Source organism: Bos grunniens, chromosome 8 (assembly GCF_055505025.1).
Source record: "Bos grunniens cultivar Pamir isolate PY7600 chromosome 8, Bosgru_T2T1.0, whole genome shotgun sequence".
In the NCBI taxonomy this organism is placed as follows: Eukaryota; Metazoa; Chordata; class Mammalia; order Artiodactyla; family Bovidae; genus Bos; species Bos grunniens.
The window spans coordinates 9092320-9113636 of record NC_141172.1 but is presented as its reverse complement, the minus strand read 5'-3'; the positions used below and the strand labels follow the sequence as shown (position 1 = coordinate 9113636).

Here is a 21317-nt window from a genome sequence, read left to right as displayed (position 1 = left end):
GACATTCAGAGAGCCAGTCTGCCACCATGACACCATGATTCAGACCGTATAATAATAAAAGACTGTATAATAATAAAAGCTCTTTCCTCCCTCCCAGCCTTTATTCCACAGAGCCCTTCTCTGCAGAAGATAGCAGTCTTAGTTGCCCTCTTTCTGACATTTCTAAAATTTGATACAAACATGATGATGCTAAAAACATTGAGGGCTATAAAATGGGGAAGGTTTTGGAACATTAGGAATTCAGTTGTTACTCTTCTGTAGATAGAGTTTGGGATTGCACTTTCAGATACAGTTATATCCTCTGGGTAAAACTATGTTCAAATTTTTAGGAGGTATGTTCTTTACTTTCAATATTATGTATCTATCTCCTTTGGATTCTAAATGCCTTTTAAAAAACAATATGCTGTTAACTTCATATATTTCCATTTTGTTTTTCCCTATCTTCAGATTTATTAAAAATGACTTCATTTTTAAATTCAGTTTTTTTAATCTCAATGTAAATTATGTTCAAATGTAATTTTGAGCCCAGAATTTGGTGGAGAAGTTTCAGTAAAAATTGTATTAGTGACCAGTTTTATATTTGCCTCCCCTTCCCTCTTTCTTTTCTTTCTCTTTATTTTTTCCCCATTCCTGTGCCCCTCCTTCCTCCCCTTTCTTCATTTCTTTTGCTTTGTTTTTTTCAGTGTCGTGATGTGAGAACCAGAGAGGTGGGAATCCAAGAAATTCATCACAAAGTCCGGCCATACCAGGCTAGTGTCTTCATTTTATAGAGAGATTACGTCCTGCTCGTTACTCTTTGTCAAGCCTGGGCCTGTACCTGCTTTTGTATCGTGCTGTGTCTAGTTGCTCTGTTGTGCCCGACTCTTTGCGACCTCATGGACCGTAGCCCGCCAGGCTCCTCTGTCCATGGGGATTCTCCAGCAAGAATACTGGAGTGGGTTGCCATGCCCTCCTCCAGGGGCTCTTCCTAACCCAAGGATCAACCCCAGGTCTCCCGCATTGCAGACAGATTCTTTACTGTCTGAGCCACCAGGGAAGCCCAAGAAAACTGGAGTGGGTTGCCTATCCCTTCTCCAGGAGAACTTCCCGACCCAGGAATCTATTTGGGGTCTCCTGCATTGCAGGCAGATTGTTTACCAGCTGAGCTACCAAGGAAGCCCTATAGTTAGAACCAAAACCAAACTCTCAAAGTTAATAAAGAAACTAAGAGCAAAGAGTCACTGAGAATCAGGTCAAGCCAGCAAAGCCAGATATGAAGATCACTCAACACTAGAAGGGCAGGTTAGGAAGATGAGGTTGGAACTTCATTATGGATCAGTACTATGCAGCAGAACTTTCTGCACTGCTGGAAGTGTCCTGTCATCTGTGCCACCTAATACGGAGTCAGCTACCAGTCACATGTGACAGTTCAGCACTTGAAAGGTGGCTAGTGCAAGAAGAACTTACTTTTTAATTTTATTTAATGTCACAGTGCCAAAGAATTCAAATATAAATAGCCAAATGTGACTAGTGGCTACCTTCGGGTAAAGCTGAGTGTCACATGCTTGTCTCTGTGTTCAGTTATTGCCCGCTGGTGGTAATCAGGTGAAGAGATCACCCTCATCAACAGGGTTTCTATAAAACATTTTTAATGAATTAACTTCTCTCCTGTAATCGTGTTAGCTATTTGCCAGATTTTTCTGTGGGGGTTCTCTTTCCTGTGGGAGCCTGTTTGAGAAAGGCTAGAAGAGATGAGATCTGCAGCTGATATTTGTCTTCTCAAAATGAATTGATGGTTTTCACATCTTGGACCTTTTAAGGAAAAAGTAGACCCTGGCACAGTTACTTCTTCTGCCAAATTCTGGTGCAGTCCAGTTACGCAGCAAACAAGAAGCTGAGGAGGCATGTCAGTGTCAATCTGATTGTTCACCCCACTGTGGGTCCAGTCTGCCCATTTTTGGAGTGCATCTGAGTGTGACTGTGCCCACATACGTAGCTTTCTCTGCCCGTCAATTGCTTAATATTTGTGCAGAGTACAAGGGCCACTTGAGCAGGATGCAAAAGTCAAAACACCATCTAGAGTGCTAACACAAAAGCTTCCCCTAAAACCCCTCTCTGATGCTGTATTTTCTTTAACCTGTTAATCTCACAATTAGGCATACTGTTGGGTTGGCCAAGAAGTTTTTTGGGTTTCTCCATAACATCTTATGAAAAAAACCCAAATGTACTTTTTGGTCAACCCAATATTTTAAAGGTCCTGTGGGATACTTTTTCTTAAAATCCCATCAAGGAATGAAACCAACACATTTTTCCCCAAAAAAGCAGGTTTTAGTGGAAGAGGTGAGGACTAAAAACCATTGAGCACCTGACTGTTCTGGGGCCCGGGGGGTGCTCCCAAGAACTACATACATGACATAACTTATAATTTTACCTTAGAGACTTTTCATAGTGGCTGAGAGATTTAAATCCATGGAAGTATTAACTGAGCCAAACCCTGTAAGAATCTTAAGGTTAATGAGGTTCATATATTTATAAAATGGTAAAACAGTTTTCTTCTTACATCATCTATAGACAAGGCACAAATTCTCATTTATAGTCAGTGCTATTGAGAGGAGAGAAGTAAAAAGAAACGTAATTTGTGGTTATTTATTCTCTATCCCTAATTATAGATATTAGTTTAAATGTATATAATTATAGAAATGTACTTTGTTCTCTAATTCTTCTATAAAAAAAGTTTTGTATGGCTTTTTATTAAAACAGGTTGAATTGGTGAGAAGAGATTATGTTGCAAATGGAGGCTGGGAAACCTTCTTATCGTATGAAGACCCAGATCAGGACATCTTGATTGGCCTCCTGAGATTACGGAAGTGTTCAGAGGAGACATTCCGTTTCGAATTGGTTGGGGGTGTGTCCATAGTCCGAGAGCTGCACGTGTACGGAAGTGTGGTTCCCGTAAGCAGTCGGGATCCCACTAAATTTCAGCATCAGGTATCCTGGACTGAATTTCTGTTTGACTATGGTTAAGAAGTCGCTCAAAGGAGGAAAAGAGAAAAGGGATTGCAGGGGGGAGAGGGAGGGCAGAGAAGAAAAGGAAGAGGAAAGGAGAAAGGAAAGCACAGAAATAGAGGAACCAACATTACTGTTGTTCAGAGAGGTTTTCTCTTTAAATTGTAGCCCTTTGGGCATGAGGGAGGGGGAGGGAGAGACGAATTGAGACTCAATCAAGTGGAATATAATAATAGACTGAACCATAGGAAATTGCTATTTTTGAAAGTCAGAAATGATCTAATACCAGCAATTTTGTGTGATTCAACTAGTTTGGAATCGAAGGAAGATGATAATGTGAAAGAAAGCACTTATGAAATTTTAAAGCACTTTGTCAATGCAAGCTAAAAGATAGTGGCACACTATTCTACTCCCCCAAACAACCTAAATAAATAACCACTTTTTTTCACTTTCAGGAGAGCAAGTTAAAACTGCTAATGGTGGACCTAGCATTAAACCCCCAATCTATTGATTATTTAAGAATATTGCCTGGTTTCCAAAAGCCTTTTAGAAACTGAAAGGGTGACTAATAATACAAGATTAGATGCTCCAGACTTTCATCACCTGGAGATTGCCTAGAACTTGTTTAAAAAGCGACAGAAATTGACAGGCAATTCCTCCCTTGCTGTGACTAGATTACATCATCCACAAAATACCTTGGGATGGCTTTTGTTGCAGTTATTCGTAGTCTGCCACTGAGTACTTTTGGTATAATTGAATCATTTCTTTCCTTATGCCTATAAATGGGTTTTTGTCACTTTTAAAGAGTTTAGCAGCTACTAAATATCAGCCTTCTTGTTTTATGGACCCCTCTTAATGACTTCTCTCCTTCACAGTTCCCTAACCCCCTTTATTGCTTCTTTGTAGGGCTTTGGCATGCTGCTGATGGAGGAAGCAGAACGAATAGCCAGAGAAGAACATGGATCTGGGAAAATAGCTGTTATATCAGGTAACTGGGGGTAGGCATAGGGGGAGGGCAAAGTTCATGATTCATTCACATTGTTAACTTGGTACCACAATTAAAAGTATCTCAGGCTGTTGCAGGAGGGGGGACCCCTTCCAGGGCCCAAGAGTGGGCTTTTGTCTGACACTCGGGAATCAATTGTCTAAGGAGACACACATGCTGACGAAGCAAGAGACTTCACTGGGAACGGGCGCCCGGGTGGAGAGCAGAAGGGTAAGGAGCCCAGGAGGACTGCTTTGCCGCGTGGCTCAGTCTCAGCTTTTATGGTGATGGGATTAGTTTCCAGGTTGCCTCTGGCCCGTTGTTCTGACTCAGGGTCCTTCCTGGAGGTGCACGCATCGCTCAGCGTAGATGGATTCCAGCGAGAAGGATTCTGGGAGTTTGGTAGACATATGAAGTGATGTCTCCACTCTCCTTTTGACCTTTCCCAAGTTCTTCCGGTTCATGGTAGTTTGTTATCTCTGCGTTCCTTATCAGGATCTCTTATTTAATAGAACTCATGCAAGTGGTTACTATTCAGGCCTGGCCAGGGTGGGTGGTTTTAGTCAGTGGTTCCCCTAACAAGGCCTCTCTTGCCTCTGTTTATGATTATTATATTCAGAATTGGGCAGAGCCAAATAGGGAAAGACTGGTGGTGCTCTGGCACAAAGAAAATTCCTGTAAGCAGTCTGGCAGAATAGAGCTTGCAGACACTCTTTGGTGGCAAGATGAGTAATCTGTACCCTGTCTTCCTCATGGTCTCTCTTATCTCCTCATGCTCCCTTTCTTCATGGTACCCTCCTGTACCCTATCTCCTCATGGTCTCTTGTGCTTCGTTGCCCAGTTACTCTGTCTGGGAAAATGAAATTAGATGAATAAATCTAAGAAAATCATAAGTTAATGTGGTAATTGTGAGTATTGTTCAGAAAATTAAAATAGAACGTCGTTGCTAGTACAAGATGTTTCTAGACAGAGTTCCTTACTCCTTAAAAATTGTTTTCAATGACTTTGTTCCTGGGGAACAGATTTCTTCCCTTTTTTGGAAGCATTCCCCTTAGCCTCACCTAGGACATCAGGTGATTGGGGGAAGTGGGCGTGAAAAGATAAGTCTGGTGTAAGTGGAATAAAAAATAACATGACTACACCCATTCACTTGTACTCTTCAGTGTCATACCCTTACAAAATTTGCTCTTCTCAATAAGCAGCTAACATGGTGAAAGCCCTGATCAAGATTCAGGTTACTTTTCCCTCCAGCATTATTAAATGAAACTTAAAAAAAAAAAAATCAGTTGTTACCAATCAATAAATCAATACCTTTGCCCAGATTTTAATGATTACAGTTATGAAAATGTAATGACCCAGGCTCACTTAATCGATTATTTAATCTGGCTGTGGTTTTTGGCATTTTCCAGACAGATTAATAAAGCATTTTTTAACACTGCTAGCTCTCTATATTTTTCTATGTTATCTTAAATATTTTTTATTGAAGTATAGGTGATTTACAATGTTGCGCTAATTTCTGCTGTACAGCAAAATGACTCCGTTATATACATACATAATTCTTTTTTATATTCTTTTCCATTATGGTTTATCCCAGGTTATTGAATATAGTTCCCTGTGCTATGCAGTAGGACCTTCCTAAATGTAACAGTTTACATCTACCAGCCCCACACTCCCAATCCATCCTCTACCTCCCGCCTTGGCAACCACAAGTCTGTTCTTTGTGTTTTTTCTGTTACCTTAAACCCTGTAAAGAGGTGGGAATTCAATGAAGCTCACCTGCTTGGTTGCCAGTATTTGTAATTAAAAAAGGTTTACTTCTCAATTGTTCAGCTTGTGGTTGACAAGAAGTCAACCTTCCCCAGTACCAGGAAAGGGCCAGACTGACTCAGAGCTCATTATACGTGTGCATCTGTGAATCACCTGAAATTTCAGCTGGCCTCTTTTGCCAGCGAACTGTCAGTGTTTTCAGTAGTACCGTGCTTTCCAAGCCTTAATGGGTTTGTGAATCATCTGGAGATCTTGTTGAAGTGCAGATTCTGACTCGTTGGGTCTGGGTTGGAGCCTGAGGGCCTAGGTGTCTAACTGGCTCCTGGTAGGACCATTCTGATTGTCTTCAGATCACACTTTGAGTAGCGAGGTTTTAGTATTCTCTTCCAAATGTAGTATTCTGTTTCAGATCACTAAGGTAAAGGTATTCTGTGTGACCCTGGCAGTGCCTGCATTCCCTAAGTCTGACGTGCAGCTGTGTGATTTTCTGGTATCGTGGGAACCTGATGAATTTTAAAACTGAAGGGCATCTGTATTCTGTCACTTCTCTGCTTTAGTTAATTTGCCTTCATGCTGTCTCTCTCTTTTTTGAAATGTTATATGCAGAGAGGAGCGTCTGATTTGCCCAGGGACACATTCAGTTACCTGTAAGAACCTCGGTTTCTGTTTTTTGAACAGTGTCTTACTAAGTGGAAATCCGCATCTGTGCTCTTTCTAGGTTATTATTCTAATCTAAATAATAGCTCAATTTCAGATCATCTGCTTGTTGAACTTTTAAAATAGCAAGAAGAGACTTGCTAAAAATAACAGGGAAGAACCTTTCTCACTATTAGCTGTCACAGGTGGACTACTGGATTTCTGTACCGGGGTTTCTCATGGCCAGCAGGTTTTTACAGGAGCAGCCCTGGAAATGCGCTTTTGGTACTCAGGTGAGTCCTGTGGGAGGAAGTGGTACTTCCTGTCTCTGATCTATGAGCCCTCACCAGTGCCCTGTACTGAAGAATCCATCTAGGGCCTTGACTTTCTGTTTGACCCAAGATCTGATCCCCCTTCAGATGAAAACACTAAGAACATTTACTCTGTGTGTGATGCATTGTATTTCTCTAATTTAGTAACATGTTAGTGTTCTACTTGAGTTCCTGAATTAGACACCTGAGGTGTCCATTATTCAGAACTTCAAGGAGGGCAGATTTAAAGTGTTCTTGTTGGTTTTTAATCATAATGTGTTTCTTGGTTGGTTGTTTTCCTTCCCTTATTTGTTCAGTTGACTTTGGTCTTCCTGATTTAAGTACAATGCTGTGTGTGTGTGTTTTAATTAGTTTTTTGTAAAGAGTCAGTTATTCTCCGTAAGTGATCCTTAGAATGAAAATCTTATGGTAGTGCTGGTGCTTCGGTGCTGCATTTCTTCACAGTACTTCATTAGACGTGATGTGTAAGAAGAGACGCTTGGGCCGGGGCGTTGATTCTGTTCCTGCACTGACAGCAGCTCTCCTTGTGATCATCTTGAATAATGTTGCTCCAATCTCCATGGACCTTTATTTCTTTACTAAAAATAAGTGTGTTGGGTTATCATTTGCCATTCTAACAGTCTAGAAATCTGCCCCTTAAATAGCTTCATCTCTTTTAGTTCTCAACAAGATCAATTGTGTTTTTACTGATTTCATATTAAGTAGATTCTTTTATGAAACCATACCAGGAGACCCTTTAATTTCATGAGTAATTAGTCTCCTTCAGTTTGGGTGTTTGATGATAGAAATGATGATAAAGTTTCCCGTAGGTCGCTAATCCTGTCTATGAAAGGAAGTGGATGCCTGTCCACTTTAGTCCCATCTGGCAATACTCTGTGATCTGTGTCCTACCTGGCTTGTTTGTTTTTCTTTTCCTGACCTTGCCCTTGATTTGTAAATCTATCCTTCTGGTCTGTAGGCTTTTGTGTAACTCATACACAGTGCTAGCCTAGATATTCTGTCCTGGCATAACTAGTCGCTTGAAGAAGGGAGAGACGGATCACTTATCATTCTGGTTACACTGACTGTGAGAGGCATGCATTTATGTAGAATTCTTTTAATTAAATTCTGATTCATTATGATTTCCCTTTATCTTGCCAGCAGATTGTTTCTGTTACTTGGATTTATAGTCTTCTGCCTCTGGACAATATGACTAACTACACAGTAGATCTGATTTGAATGACTAGTCAGAAAGATTCCATATATGCTGTTTTTCCATATTAAAACACAAATTGTTTTTTATTTGTTGTCTCAATATATTTTGTTTATAAAAGGTCCATGTTGTGTATTTTGCAGCTGATTTATAAAAGATTAACTTGATAGCTACATGAGAAAATTGAAAACCCGTTTATCAACATCAAATGAAACACTGTCTCAGAGTGTCTTTTTTTTTTTTTTTTAAATATTTATTTGGCTGTGCTGAGTCTTAGTTGCGGCACATGGGATCTTTGATCTTCCTTGTGGCATGTGGGATCTTTTTTTTTTCCCTAAGTTGGGGTATGTAGCTCTGGAATGTGGGATCTAGCTCCCTGACCAGGTATCAAATGTGGGCCCCCTGCATTGGTAATGTGGAGTTTGAGCCCCTGGACCACCAGGGAAGTCCATCAGAGTGACTTTTAAGTTTATTCATTCTGCCTAAGTATATAAAATTGTCTTGGTAAACTGTGTGTTTTCAGATTAACCATCAACTCTGAATGTTAAATTAAAGCAATAATGAATTTCTTAACACCAGAATTGCTGCATTTCTGGAGTGTCTCCTGTGTGCAGGGGCCTAGGGCTGAGAGGGCAGATAGAAGGAGGAGGAGATGATGCCCTGCCTTTGAGGGATGTTCACGTGGACCAGAGAAGCTCACTCAGTCTTCACCCTGCAGCTTGTCCGTAACTGCAGAGGAAGACAGGTTTTTCCCTACTTAGACTATTTCTTAACTCAGGATTAGCTGCTTCAGCATGAGAAAATAATCTCTTTCTACATATAAAAATGGGTAAATCACTAGTATGAGAACAATCAGCTTATGAAATAATATGCAGGCAGGAAATAATAGTTAATTGCTGCTAAATACCCAAGCAATTAATTAGTCCCTATTAAGTTCAAGTGCTATAGTATCTTTCATCAACTTCCTCATATTGCTTCTATCAACATTCATTTGTTTAAGATGAACAAATCCTATTTACTTAAAAGCCATGATGTTTATCTACTTGGATGATCAGTTTCTCTCCTTTAAAAATGTTACAATGAAGCAGTTTTTTTCTCTTCCCTCTCTTATAGTGTCAAATGCAGAGATTTATACTGTAGAACCTAACCATAACATTTGAAATGCCATCACTAATAATCACCATGGAAACTGGAGATCTCTGATGTCACACTGCCCGTACCATTTTTGAAAGGGCAAATATAACTGTCAGTAGCCACTATTTAAAAAGCCACTTAATACCGCCAACAAAATGACCTTTTTTCCTTTAGGCAGTTTTGGCTAGGTTTCAGATCCAATCGTGTTCCTGTTTCATTTTGCCAGGCTAATTGCTGTGCATCAAGACGGACGGCTATTCCCCAAGCTCCCCCCACTACCTTCGTCACAAGCAGTATCCTATTTGTGTTCTTTCAAGTAGAAAATTAACATGGCCATTGGCCAAGAATTGCACCAGGCTGACGGATCAAACGATGATGAGAAATGAGGAAAATATCAGATTGTTTGATGACAGAAATCACTGAAGTCAGAGATCAATAGCGATTTTGTTTCAGCCTATTAAAAAGGCAAAGAAGAAGGCAGGGGAAGCGAGTTTAAATATAGGATGAGCAAACTGAGTTTCCGTGGGGATATGATTATTCTAGATCATGGAGCTCAGAGTCACATGACTCTAAAGGCATGTCTACAATCCCAACTAGTGAAAAACATCATTGTGCCTGAGACTTAAAAGCGTCTGATATGGCTTTCTGGAACTGAAATGAATGGTCTTGTGCCCCAGAAACACTGATTAACAAGATAATATTTGGGCAAAAAGTAACAATTATTTTGTTTCATTGGCCAGTGTTCCAGGCTGCACATATCTCCCTCAGTTGGAAGTAATGGTAGTTTTGTGCTTTGCATTATCATCTAGCTGAAAAAAAGGGCACATTTGTAACTAGATCTGTCTGGTAATGGACTCATAATCTACTAAAATGCCTGGAAAAGCTTTTCCTCACCTTGGCTTACCTATTTGCTAATGGACACAGGAAGCTTGCCAAAGGCAAACCAGTATGGGCCATGTGTGTTAATACAGGACTTCTCAGGAAGGAAGGGAAAAGACTGCTTCATCTTTTCTAACTTCATAATAATTTATCCCTTTACATTTTTTCATAAATCATTCCCTGTAAGTTGCTCAGTCGTGTCCAACTTTTTGCAACCCTGTGGACTTTAGGCCACCAGGCTTCTCTGCCCATGGAATTCTCCAGGCAAGAATACTGAAGTGGGATAGCCATTTCCTTCTCCAGGGGATCTTTCCAACCCAGGGATCAAACCAGGTCTTTTGCATTGCAGGCAGATTCTTTATCATCTGAGCCACCAGGGAAGTCCAAATTATTTCCTAATACTCCCTTAATGAAATGCACACCATTCAGTTCAGTTCAGTCATTCAGTCATGTCCAACTCTTTGCGACCCCATGAATCACAGCACACCAGTCCTCCCTGTCTATCACCAACTCCCAGAGTTCACTCAAACTCATGTCCATCGAGTCGGTGATGCCATCCAGCCATCTCATCCTCTGTCGTCCCCTTCTCCTCCTGCCCCCAATCGCTCCCACCATCAGAGTCTTTTCCAGTGAGTCAACTCTTTGCATGAGGTGGCCAAAGTACTGGAGTTTCAGCTTTAGCATCAGTCCTTCCAAAGAACACCCAGGACTGATCTCCTTTAGGATGGACTTGTTGGATCTCCTTGCAGTCCAAGGGACTCTCAAGAGTCTTCTCCAACACCACAGTTCAAAAGCATCAGTTCTTCTGCACTCAGCTGTCTTCACAGTCCAACTCTCACACCCATACATGACCACAGGAAAAACCATAGCCTTGACTAGATGGATCTTTGTCGGCAAAGTGATATCTCTGCTTTTGAATATGCTATCTAGGTTGGTCATAACTTTCCTTCCAAGGAGTAAGCGTCTTTTAATTTCATGGCTGCAGTCATCATCTGCAGTGATTTTGGACCCCAAAAAATAAAGTCTGACACTGTTTCCACTGTTTCCCCATCTATTTCCCATGAAGTGATGGGACCAGATGCCATGATCTTCATTTTCTGAATGTTGAGCTTTAAGCCAACTTTTCACACTCCTCTTTCACTTTCATCAAGAGGCTTTTTAGTTCCTCTTCACTTTCTGCCATAAGGATGGTGTCATCTGCGTATCTGAGGTTATTGATATTTCTCCCGGCAGTCTTGATTCCAGCTTGTGCTTCTCCCAGCCCAGCATTTCTCATGATGTACTCTGCAGAGAAGTTAAATAAGCAGGGTGACAATATACAGCCTTGACGTACTGCTTTTCCTATTTGGAACCAGTCTGTTGTTCCATGTCCAGTTCTTTTTTTTTTTTTTTGTAAAAATCGGCGGGGGCGGCGGCGGCGACTGCAGCGGCCCAGGCAGGGATGCATCATGCGGCCGCACTCATGGCCGGGCCACGGCGGGCCCGCCGGGCCGGTAGGAGGGGGTCGACTGCCCAGGGGTACACGAGACCCGGAGGCCGGCCCGGGAAGCTCGGAGGCTCCTCCATGTCCAGTTCTAACTGTTGCTTCCTGACCTGCATATAGGTTTCTCAAGAGGCAGGTCAGGTGGTCTGGTATTCCCATCTCTTTCAGAATTTTCTACAGTTTGTTGTGATCCACACAGTCAAAGGCTTTGGCATAGTCAATAAAGCAGAAATAGATGGTTTTCTGGAACTCTCTTGCTTTTTCCATGATCCAGCGGATGCTGGCAATTTGATCTAGGTTCTATATATTCCTCTTTCTCATTCATTTTGTGACGTTAACAGTGATCATACATAATCCTTTTTTGGTGCATGTTCCAGTGGGATTGTGCTGTGGTGGTGAACACCTTTCTTTTCAGAAACAACAGGTACAACATAAAATACTGCTTTACTATAAAAACTTGATTAATTTCAGCATCATTATTAGCCAGACTAGCGTTGATGACAGAATACTCTCTTGCTTGATACCACATTAGCTAAATGCTTTCTCAGTGGTGTCTGTATCGCAGCTGGACTATGGAGGCATTGTCACATAGCTCACTTCAGGACTCTTTATTCCTTGACTTGATGTTTATTTGTTTATTCATCTATTCATTTATAGATGAATCAGTACCAGTTATACAGTATATCGTACATCAAGTGCATTGGACCTGTCCCACAGTTGGTATCACATGACTATATTAATTAATGTTTTTTCAAATATTCCCAAATAGGCCACTAGTCAGTTTCCACTGTTTGGAACTTGCAGGCCACTGAATTTTTGGTGAAGTTTCCTAGGCAGGGGCACTTTCCAGCTGGTGCTGTAGGTAAAGAACCTGCCTCCCAGTGAAGGAGACATAAGACACCTGGGTCCAGTCCCTGGGTCGGGAACACCCCCTGGAGAAGGGAATGGCAACCCACCCCAGTATTCTAGCCTGCAGAATCCCATGGACAGAGGAGCCTGGCAGTCCATAGGGTTTCACAGAGTCGGACACAACTGAAGCAACTTGGCACACCAGCACCTTGGTCCATGTGTAGTAGGATCACAAGTTCCTGGGCAGAAGCTGGTGATGCCAGGAGAGATGCCAGCATGGGAGCAACAGGATGTGGCAAGTTGCTATTGCTCTTCCCAGGCCCATGCTGTTGAGTCTTGTGTCGCCAAAACGCGTGCCTGAAAGTCTGGCAAGATCACCTTGCTAATTTAGTTGACACACATACGTGTGTAGACTTTCCTCCCCATTCTTGTTCCTCTTTGTTTATGGATATTGGGAATGAGAGTTGTATACTCTGCTCTGGTAGAAGAACAGAGTTGGAGTGCATGGTCCCTAAGAACATGCCTGAGCAGTCTAGGAGCTTTGATACAAAGGTTTGCTTTTTTGTTACATGCTTCACAGGCTTTTTTCTGAGGAAGGACACCTTCCGAAGTCTAGCCTGCAATGGTCACCATCTGCTGTCTGTCACAAAGGCTCTTTTATGGTTTGTTGCAGTGTTAACTCCTTATCACTGTAACATTCGTGTGATTAGTACTGTTCTTTTCTCCGAGTGTTTGACATTGCTCTAACCCATTCAGTTTGATAAAGCTCTTCTTTTTGAGATCAATTAGAGGCAGGGATTTGGCAAATTCTTGGCGGTTGGGTGAACAGATAACTAAATAATGCTGGAAAATACTGATGCTGCCTTTTTTAGCGGCAGCCAAGATACTGATATTATGGAGCCTTTTAGCTGGGACGTTTCTGATTCCAACAGGACATTGTTGTTGTTTTCCAGTCAGTAAGTCATGTCCGACTCCATGTGACCTCACAGACTGCAGCCCACCAGGCTCCTTTGTCCTCCAGGAGATGTGCTCAAATTCATGTCCACTGAGTCTGTGATACTGTCTAACCACCTCATCCTCTTCTTTGTTGTTTTCAGTCACTAAGTCATGTCCAACTCTTTGCGACCCTGTGGACTGCAGCACAGCAGGCTTCCCTGACCTTTACCATCTCCCGGAGTTGGCTCAAACTCAGGTCCATTGAGTCAGTGATGCCATCCAACCATCTTGCCCTCTGTTGTCCCCTTCTCCTCCTGCCCTCAGTCTTTCCCAGCATCAGGGTCTTTTCCAGTGAGTTGGCTCTTCGCATCAGGTGGCCAAAGTATTGGCGCTTCAGCTTTAGCACCATGCCTTCGAATGAATATTCAGCATTAATTTCCTTTAGGATTGACTGGTTTGATCTCCTTGCAGTCCAATGGACTCTTAAGAGTCTTCTCCAGCCCCACAGTTCGAAAGCATCAATTCTTCGGCACTCAGCCTTCTTTATGGTCCAAAGCTCACATCCATACATGACCACTGGAAAAACCATAGCTTTGACTATACAGACCTTTGTCAGCAAAGTGATGTCTCTGCTTTTTAATAAACTATCTAGGTTTGTCATAGCTTTTCTTCCAAGGAGGAAGCGTCTTCTAATTTCATGGTTACAGTCACCATCCACAGTGATTTTGGAGCCCAAGAAAATGAAATCTGACACTGTTTCCACTTTTTCCCCATCTATTTACCATGGAGTGATGGGACTGGATGCCATGATCTTCATTTTTTGAATGTTGAGTTTTAAGCCAGCTTTTTCACCCTCCTCTTTTACCTTCATTGAGGGGCTCATTAGTTCCTCTTCACTTTCTAACTGTTGCTTCTTGTCCTGTATACAGGTTTCTCAGGAGGTGGGTAAGGTGGTCTGGTGTTCCCATCTCTTTAAGAATATTCCACAGTTTGTTGTGATGCACAAAGACTTTAGCGTAGTCAATGAACCAGAAGTAGATTTTTTTTGGAATTCACTTGCTTTTTCTATGATCCAGCAGATATTGGCAATTTGATCTCTGTTTCCTCTGCCTTTTCTAAATCCAGGTCAAACATCTGGAAGTTCTTGGTTCACGTACTGATGAAGCCTAGCTTGAAGGATTTTGAGTATAATCTTGCTGGCATATGAAATGATTGCGATTGTATGGTAATTTGAACATTCTTCAGCATTGCCTTTCTTTGGGATTGGAATGAAAACTGACCTTTTCCAGTCCTGTGGCCACTGCTGAGTTTTCCAAATTTGCTGGCATATTGAGTGCAGCACTTTTAACAGCATCGTATTTTAGGATTTGAAATAGCTCAACTGGAATTCCATCATCTCCACTAGCTTTGTTGGTAGGAATGCTTTCTAAGGCCTACTCGACTTCACACTCCAGGTTGTCCGGCTCTAGGTGAGTGACCACACCATCATGGTTATCTGGGTCATTAAGACCTGTTTTGTACAATTCTTCTGTGTATTCTTGCCATCTCTTCTTAATATCTTCTGCTTTTGTTAGGTTCATACCATTTCTGTCCTTTATTGTGCCCATCTTTGCATGCAATGTTCCCTTGCTGCTACTGCTGCTAAGTCACTTCAGTTGTGTCCAACTCTGTGCGACCCCATAGACGGCAGCCCACCAGGCTTCCCCATCCCTAGGATTCTCCAGGCAAGAACACTGGAGTGGGTTGCCATTTCCTTCTCCAATGCATGAAAGTGAAAAGTGAAAGTGAAGTCGCTTAGTTGTGTCCGACTCCAGCGATCCCATGGACTGCAGCCTACCAGGCTCCTCTGTCCATGGGATTTTCTAGGCAAAAGTACTGGAGTGGGGTGCCATTGCCTTCTCCGAATGTTCCCTTGGTATCTCTAATTTTCTTGAAGAGATCTCTAGTCTTTCCCATTCTATTGTTTTCCTCTATTTCTTTGCATTGTTCACTTTAGAAAGCTGTCTTATCCCTCCTTGCTATTCTCTGGAACTCTGCATTCAACTCAGTATATCTTTCCCTTTCTCCTTTGCCTTTCACTTCTCTTCTTTTCTCAGCTATTTGTAAAGCCTCCTCAGATGACCACTTTCCCTTCTTGTGTTTCTTTCTTGGAAATGGTTTTAGTTACCGCCTCCTATACAACATTATGAACCTCTCTCCATAGTTCTTCAGGCACTCTATCATATCTAATCCCTTGAATCTATTTGTCACTTCCACTGTATAATCATAAGGGATTTAATTTAGGTCATACCTGAATGGCCTAGTGGTTTTCCCTACTTTCTTCAATTTAAGTCTGAATTTTGCAAAAGGAGTTCATGATCTGAGCCACAGTTCCTGGTCTTGTTTCTGCTGACTATATAGAGCTTCTCCATCTTTGGCTGCAAAGAATATTATCAATCTGATTTCAGTATTAACCATCTGGTGATGTCCACATATAGAGTCATTTCTTGTGTTGTTGGAAGAAGGTTTTACCTCTGACCAGTGCATTCTCTTGGCAAAATTCTATTAGTCTTTGCCCTGCTTCATTCTGTACTCTAAGACCAAACTTGCCTGTTACTCCAGGTATCTCTTGACTTCCTACTTTTGCATCCAGTCCCTTATGATGAAAAGGACATCTTTCTTTGGTGTTAGTTCTAGAAGGTCTTGTAGATCTTCATAGAATCATTCATCTTCGGCATTAGTGGTTGGGGCATAGACTTGGATTATTGTGATATTGAATGATTTGCCTTGGAAGCGAACCATTTTGGACTGTTTTATTGCTTATGAGGGCTACTCCATTTCTTCTAAAGGAAGTAGATATAATGGTCATCTGAATTAAATTCTCCCATTCCATCCATTTTAGTTCACTGATTCCTAAAATGTCAATGTAAACTCCAGTTTACCTTGATTCATATACCTAACATCCCAGATTCCTATGCAATATTGTTCTTTACAGCATTGGACTTTACTACCATCAGCAGACACATCCAGAACTGGACATCATTTCCACTTTGCCTCAGACTCTTCATTCTTTCTCAGGCTATCTCTCTGCTCTTCCCCAGTAACATATTGGACACCTACCAACCTGGGGGGGCACTTATCTTTCAGTGTCATAGCTTTTTGCCTTTTCATACTGTTCATTGCGTTCTCAGGGCAAGAATATTGAAGTGGTTTGCCATTCTCTTCTCCAGTGGACCACGTTTTGTTAGGGACAGACGTGCAGGGACATGCCCTTTGGCCACTCCACGTAGCTGGAGGATATGCCTGGTGCCCTGGTTGTCCCACTGCTGGTCTTCGTTGAGCGTGTAAACCTTCACTGGCTGTCGGGTGTCAGTCAGCATGCGGCGCAAAGTCAAGGCACACGAGCCTGGCTTAAACTGTTGTCTAACCAATGGCTCACATTTTCAAGACATTAGGTGATGGATTTAGATTTTAGCTTGTGGTCACAGGATAATGTTTGCTTATGTACCTCACTACCTCCCGAAGCATCCACTTACTCAGTTTGTCCATTTGGTAAAGGACTCACTGATGTTTGGTACACCAGTCAGAAGCACCAGATTTATACCCCGTGTGGTCTGTTAGCTCTTACTGCAAATCCTAATAATTAGTAGTTGTCATTTATTACAGAGGAACACATCACCCCAAAATTTAGTGACTTAAAACAACCATTTTATTTGTTCAGTGATCCTGTGGGTCAGAAATTCAGCAGGGCATAGAGAAGATGGCTTGTCTCTGTTCCATGATGTCGAGGGCCTCAGCTGCAGTGCCTTAAATGGTTGGCAGCTGCTGGGGTGACGCATCTGGAGTCTCTTCTAGGCGGCAGCGAGTGTGCGCGACTGAGACTGTCAACGTGAACACCTTGGTTCTTCTCCACATGCTTGAGCTTCTCCTGGCATGAAGGCTGGCCTCTAAGACGCTTATAAGTTGTAGAACATCTTATGTGCATTATTTATGGCTGTGTAATTTTTTAAAAAACCACAGATGTTAGTAACTGAAAACAACAGTTATTTCATAGTCTTCATAGGTCAGGAATCTAGAAGGAGTCTAGCTGGGTGCCTCTGGCCCAGAGCATCTCATAAAGCTGCAGTTAGGGTGTCAGCCAGGGCTGTAATTTCAAAGATTCAACTGGGGTTGAAGGGTCCACTTCCAAGTTCGCTGTGTGGTCTTTGGCAGACTTCAGTTCCTCACCGGCTGCTGGTCTCAGGGCCAGTGTTCCTCCTTAGGGCGACCATGTCTTTAGGGCTGCTCATCACGTGGCCCCCTGCTTCCCCCAGCAGAGTGATCACAGAGACAGAGCCCCTTTGAGATGGAAGCCCTAGTCTTAATAACCTGGTCTCAGAAGAGAGCCAGTGTGTCCACCCCACCTTCAAAGAGAAGAGGTCATTTTATTTTTTTATTACTTATTTATTTATTTATTGGCTGCGCTGGGTCTTTGTTGCCGCACCGGCTTTTGTCTACTTGCGGTGAACTGGGGCTACTCCGTAGTTGTCGTGTTCAGGCCTCTCATCGTGGTTGCTCCTCTTATTGTGGGGCACAGGCTCTCAGCGTGCAGGCTTCAGTAGTAGCAGCATGTGGGATCTCCCCGGATCAGGGATCAAACCTGTGTCTCTGGCATTGGCAGGCCAATTCTTTACCACTGAGCCACCAGGGAAGTCCTGAGGGTCACTTTACCTGCCACGATGTGGCTTCTGCCCCATTCTGTTGGTTAAGTCATTGGGCCAGCCCAGATTTAAAGGGAAAAGGAAAAAAATTCCACTTCTCAAAAAGACAGGATCTGGATCTGGTAGTGGCTATCTTTGGATACTAAGTGATCAAATACATTTTTATTAACTTGTGATTAATAGGCATCCAGTCCCTTTCCACAGGAAACTTCATTTGGCCTTCTCCCAGGATGAACTCTCTTTGGGCATGCCTGGATTCAAAGGTTCTAGTCCTAATCCTGATATCCAGATTTTCTTTCTTTTTTTTTTTTTTTATTCTTCCAATTTTATTTTATTTTTAAACTTTACATAATTGTATTAGTTTTGCCAAATATCAAAATGAATCCGCCACAGGTATACATGTGTTCCCCATCCCGAACCCTCCTCCCTCCTCCCTCCCCATACCATCCCTCTGGGCCGTCCCAGTGCACCAGCCCCAAGCATCCAGCATCATGCATCGAACCTGGACTGGCAACTCGTTTCCTACATGATATTTTACATGTTTCATTGCCATTCTCCCAAATCTTCCCACCCTCTCCCTCTCCCACAGAGTCCACAAGACTGTTCTATACATCAGTGTCTCCTTTGCTGTCTCGTACACCGGGTTATTGTTACCATCTTTCTAAATTCCATATATGTGCGTTAGTATACTGTATTTATGTCTCTCCCTCTGGCTTACTTCACTCTGTATAATAGGCTCCAGTTTCATCCACCTCATTAGAACTGATTCAAATGTATTCTTTTTAATGGCTGAGTAATACTCCATTGTGTATATGTACCACAGCTTTCTTATCCATTCATCTGCTGATGGACATCTAGGTTGCTTCCATGTCTTGGCTATTATAAACAGTGCTGCGATGAACATTGGGGTACACGTGTCTCTTTCCCTTCTGGTTTCCTCAGTGTGTATGCCCAGCAGTGGGGTTGCTGGATCATAAGGCAGTTCTATTTCCAGTTTTTTAAGGAATCTCCACACTGTTCTCCATAGTGGCTGTACTAGTTTGCATTCCCACCAACAGTGTAAGAGGGTTCCCTTTTCTCCACACCCTCTCCAGCATTTATTATTTGTAGACTTTTGGATCGCAGCCATTCTGACTGGTGTGAAATGGTACCTCATAGTGGTTTTGATTTGCATTTCTCTGATAATGAGTGATGTTGAGCATCTTTTCATGTGTTTGTTAGCCATCTGTATGTCTTTTTTGGAGAAATGTCTATTTAGTTCTTTGGCCCCTTTTTTGATTGGATCGTTTATTTTTCTGGAGTTGAGCTGTAGGAGTTGCTTGTATATTTTTGAGATTAGTTGTTTGTCGGTTGCTTCATTTGCTATTATTTTCTCCCATTCTGAAGGCTGTCTTTTCACCTTGCTAATAGTTTCCTTTGATGCGCAGAAGCTTTTAAGGTTAATTAGGTCCCATTTGTTTATTTTTGCTTTTATTTCCAATATTCTGGGAGGTGGGTCATAGAGAATCCTGCTGTGATGTATGTCAGAGAGTGTTTTGCCTATGTTCTCCTCTAGGAGTTTTATAGTTTCTGGTCTTACGTTTAGATCTTTAATCCATAAAAATATGGAACGCTTCACGAATTTGCGTGTCATCCTTGCGCAGGGGCCATGCTAATCTTCTCTGTATTGTTCCAATTTTAGTATATGTGCTGCCGAAGCGAGCACTGATATCCAGATTTTCATACAGCCATCGAGGCAGCACAGTTACACCTAACTCGGTCCTAAGCAGAATCTGGCAGGCAGGCCCCACAGGCCACACCTGCAGGTGACCTCTGTCTGCCATCTCTTCTATGAGGATATTCCTCTGTTTCCCCGTACAGGCCTGTCTAAAGATCTATGATGTTGACCTTTTATGTTTTCCTCCTGCTGCTACTGCTGCTAAGTCACTTCAGTCGTGTCTGACCCTGTGCGACCCCGTAGACAGCAGTCCACCAGGCTCCCCCGTCCCTGGGATTCTCCAGGCAAGAACACTGGAGTGGGTTGCCATGTCCTTCTCCAATGTGTGAAAGTGAAGTCACTCAGTTGGGTCCGACTCTAGCGACCCCATGGACTGCAGCCCACCAGGCTTCTCTGTCCACGGGACTCTCTAAGCAAGAGTACTGGAGTGGGGTGCCATTGCCTTCTCCGACGTCTTCCTCCTAGGTTTTGGAATATAAAAGACCAGTTTTGGACCAAGGGTGCCTGCTTTGAGATCGGATCCTAATCCACATTCCTTCCTCCCCATTAAAAATTGAAGATAGTTAATGCACCTTAAAGTCTCCTCTCCCCCCACGTTTGGGAAAGTAGTAAATTATGTATACTAACATAAAATTTGCCGTTATAACCATTTTAAAGTATAGGGTTCAGTGGCATTACTTACATTCATGGTGTTGGGCAACCATCATCCCTATTTTCAAAACGTTTTCATCACTCCAGGCAGAAACGCTGCACTTATTAGGCAGCAATTTCCAATTCCCCCATCTCCCAAGCCCCTGGTAAGTTCTAATCTACTTTCTGTCTCTATGAAATGGAATCATACAACATATGTCCTTTCGTGTCTGGCTTATTTCACTTAGCATAATGTCTTCAAGGTTCAGCCATGCTGCACACACACACACACACACACACTTGCACTTTGGGGCTGTCTCCATCTTTTGGCTATTGTCAGTGATGTTGCTATCACATCAATATATGAATATCTGTTTGAGTCTCTGCTTTCAGTTCCTTTGCGTCTGTATCCAGAAGTAAGGTTGCTGGGCTACTGGTGCTTCTGTTTAACTTTCTGAGGAATCGCCCCGTTGCTTCCTCCTGCTGCTGCATATCATTTGATTTTCCCATCAACCGTGCACAAGGGTTGTATTTTCTCCACATCCTTGTCTGTACTTATCTTCCTTTTATTTTTATAACCATCCTAATGAGTGAGAAGTGACGTTGTACCGTGGCTTTGACTTACATTTCCTCAATGACTAAACTGACGTTGGACATCTTTTTGTGTGCTTCTTTGTGTGTTTCTTTTTTAAAAAAGAGTCTGTTCAAGTCCTTTGCTCATTTTGGATTAGGGTCATTGTCTTTTTGCTGATGAGCTGTAAGAATTTTTAATATTTGCTGGCTACTAGACTCTAAAATGATCTGTGATTTACAAATATTTTCTCCCATAGATATTCATAAAGATAGTGGTCTGTAGTTTTCTTTGTAGGGTTTGCCTGGCTTTGATATCATGGTTTTGTTAGCCTCACAGAATGAGTTAGGAAGTGTCCCTCTTCATTTTTTTGGATTTGTTTGGGAAGGATTGGTGTTAATTTTTGGTGTTAGCACACTAGGTTATCCGGTGTGTTGGCGTACATACATATTCTTATTGTTATCATACTCTCATAATTCTTTTTCTTACCGTAAAGTCAGTAGTAATGTTTTCCTCTTTCATTTCTAATTTTAGCGATTTGA

General features: G+C 42.2%; 1 protein-coding gene and 1 non-coding gene across 10 annotated transcripts in view; one reads left to right on the top strand and one right to left on the bottom strand.

The window, feature by feature from the left end:
- The window catches only part of ELP3 (elongator acetyltransferase complex subunit 3), a 217600-nt gene that overhangs the window by 174196 nt on the left and 22087 nt on the right, over positions 1-21317 (top strand). For 4 of the 9 annotated variants that reach the window (XM_086414847.1, XM_086414848.1, XM_086414846.1 and 1 more), the window contains 4 exons: positions 684-749; positions 2740-2967; positions 3892-3973; positions 4059-4201. In XM_086414847.1, coding sequence (XP_086270973.1) covers positions 684-749; positions 2740-2967; positions 3892-3973; positions 4059-4201 — 519 coding nt within the window. Of the gene's footprint in view, positions 1-683; positions 750-2739; positions 2968-3891; positions 3974-4058; positions 4202-4267; positions 5253-21317 lie in introns of those variants that run through there. The other 5 variants (XR_015169438.1, XM_086414852.1, XM_086414851.1 and 2 more) reach the window with 2 other exon arrangements.
- On the bottom strand, positions 19456-19562 carry LOC147366646 (U6 spliceosomal RNA). Its single transcript, XR_015132194.1, has one exon. It is a non-coding gene; the product is annotated as a U6 spliceosomal RNA (small nuclear RNA).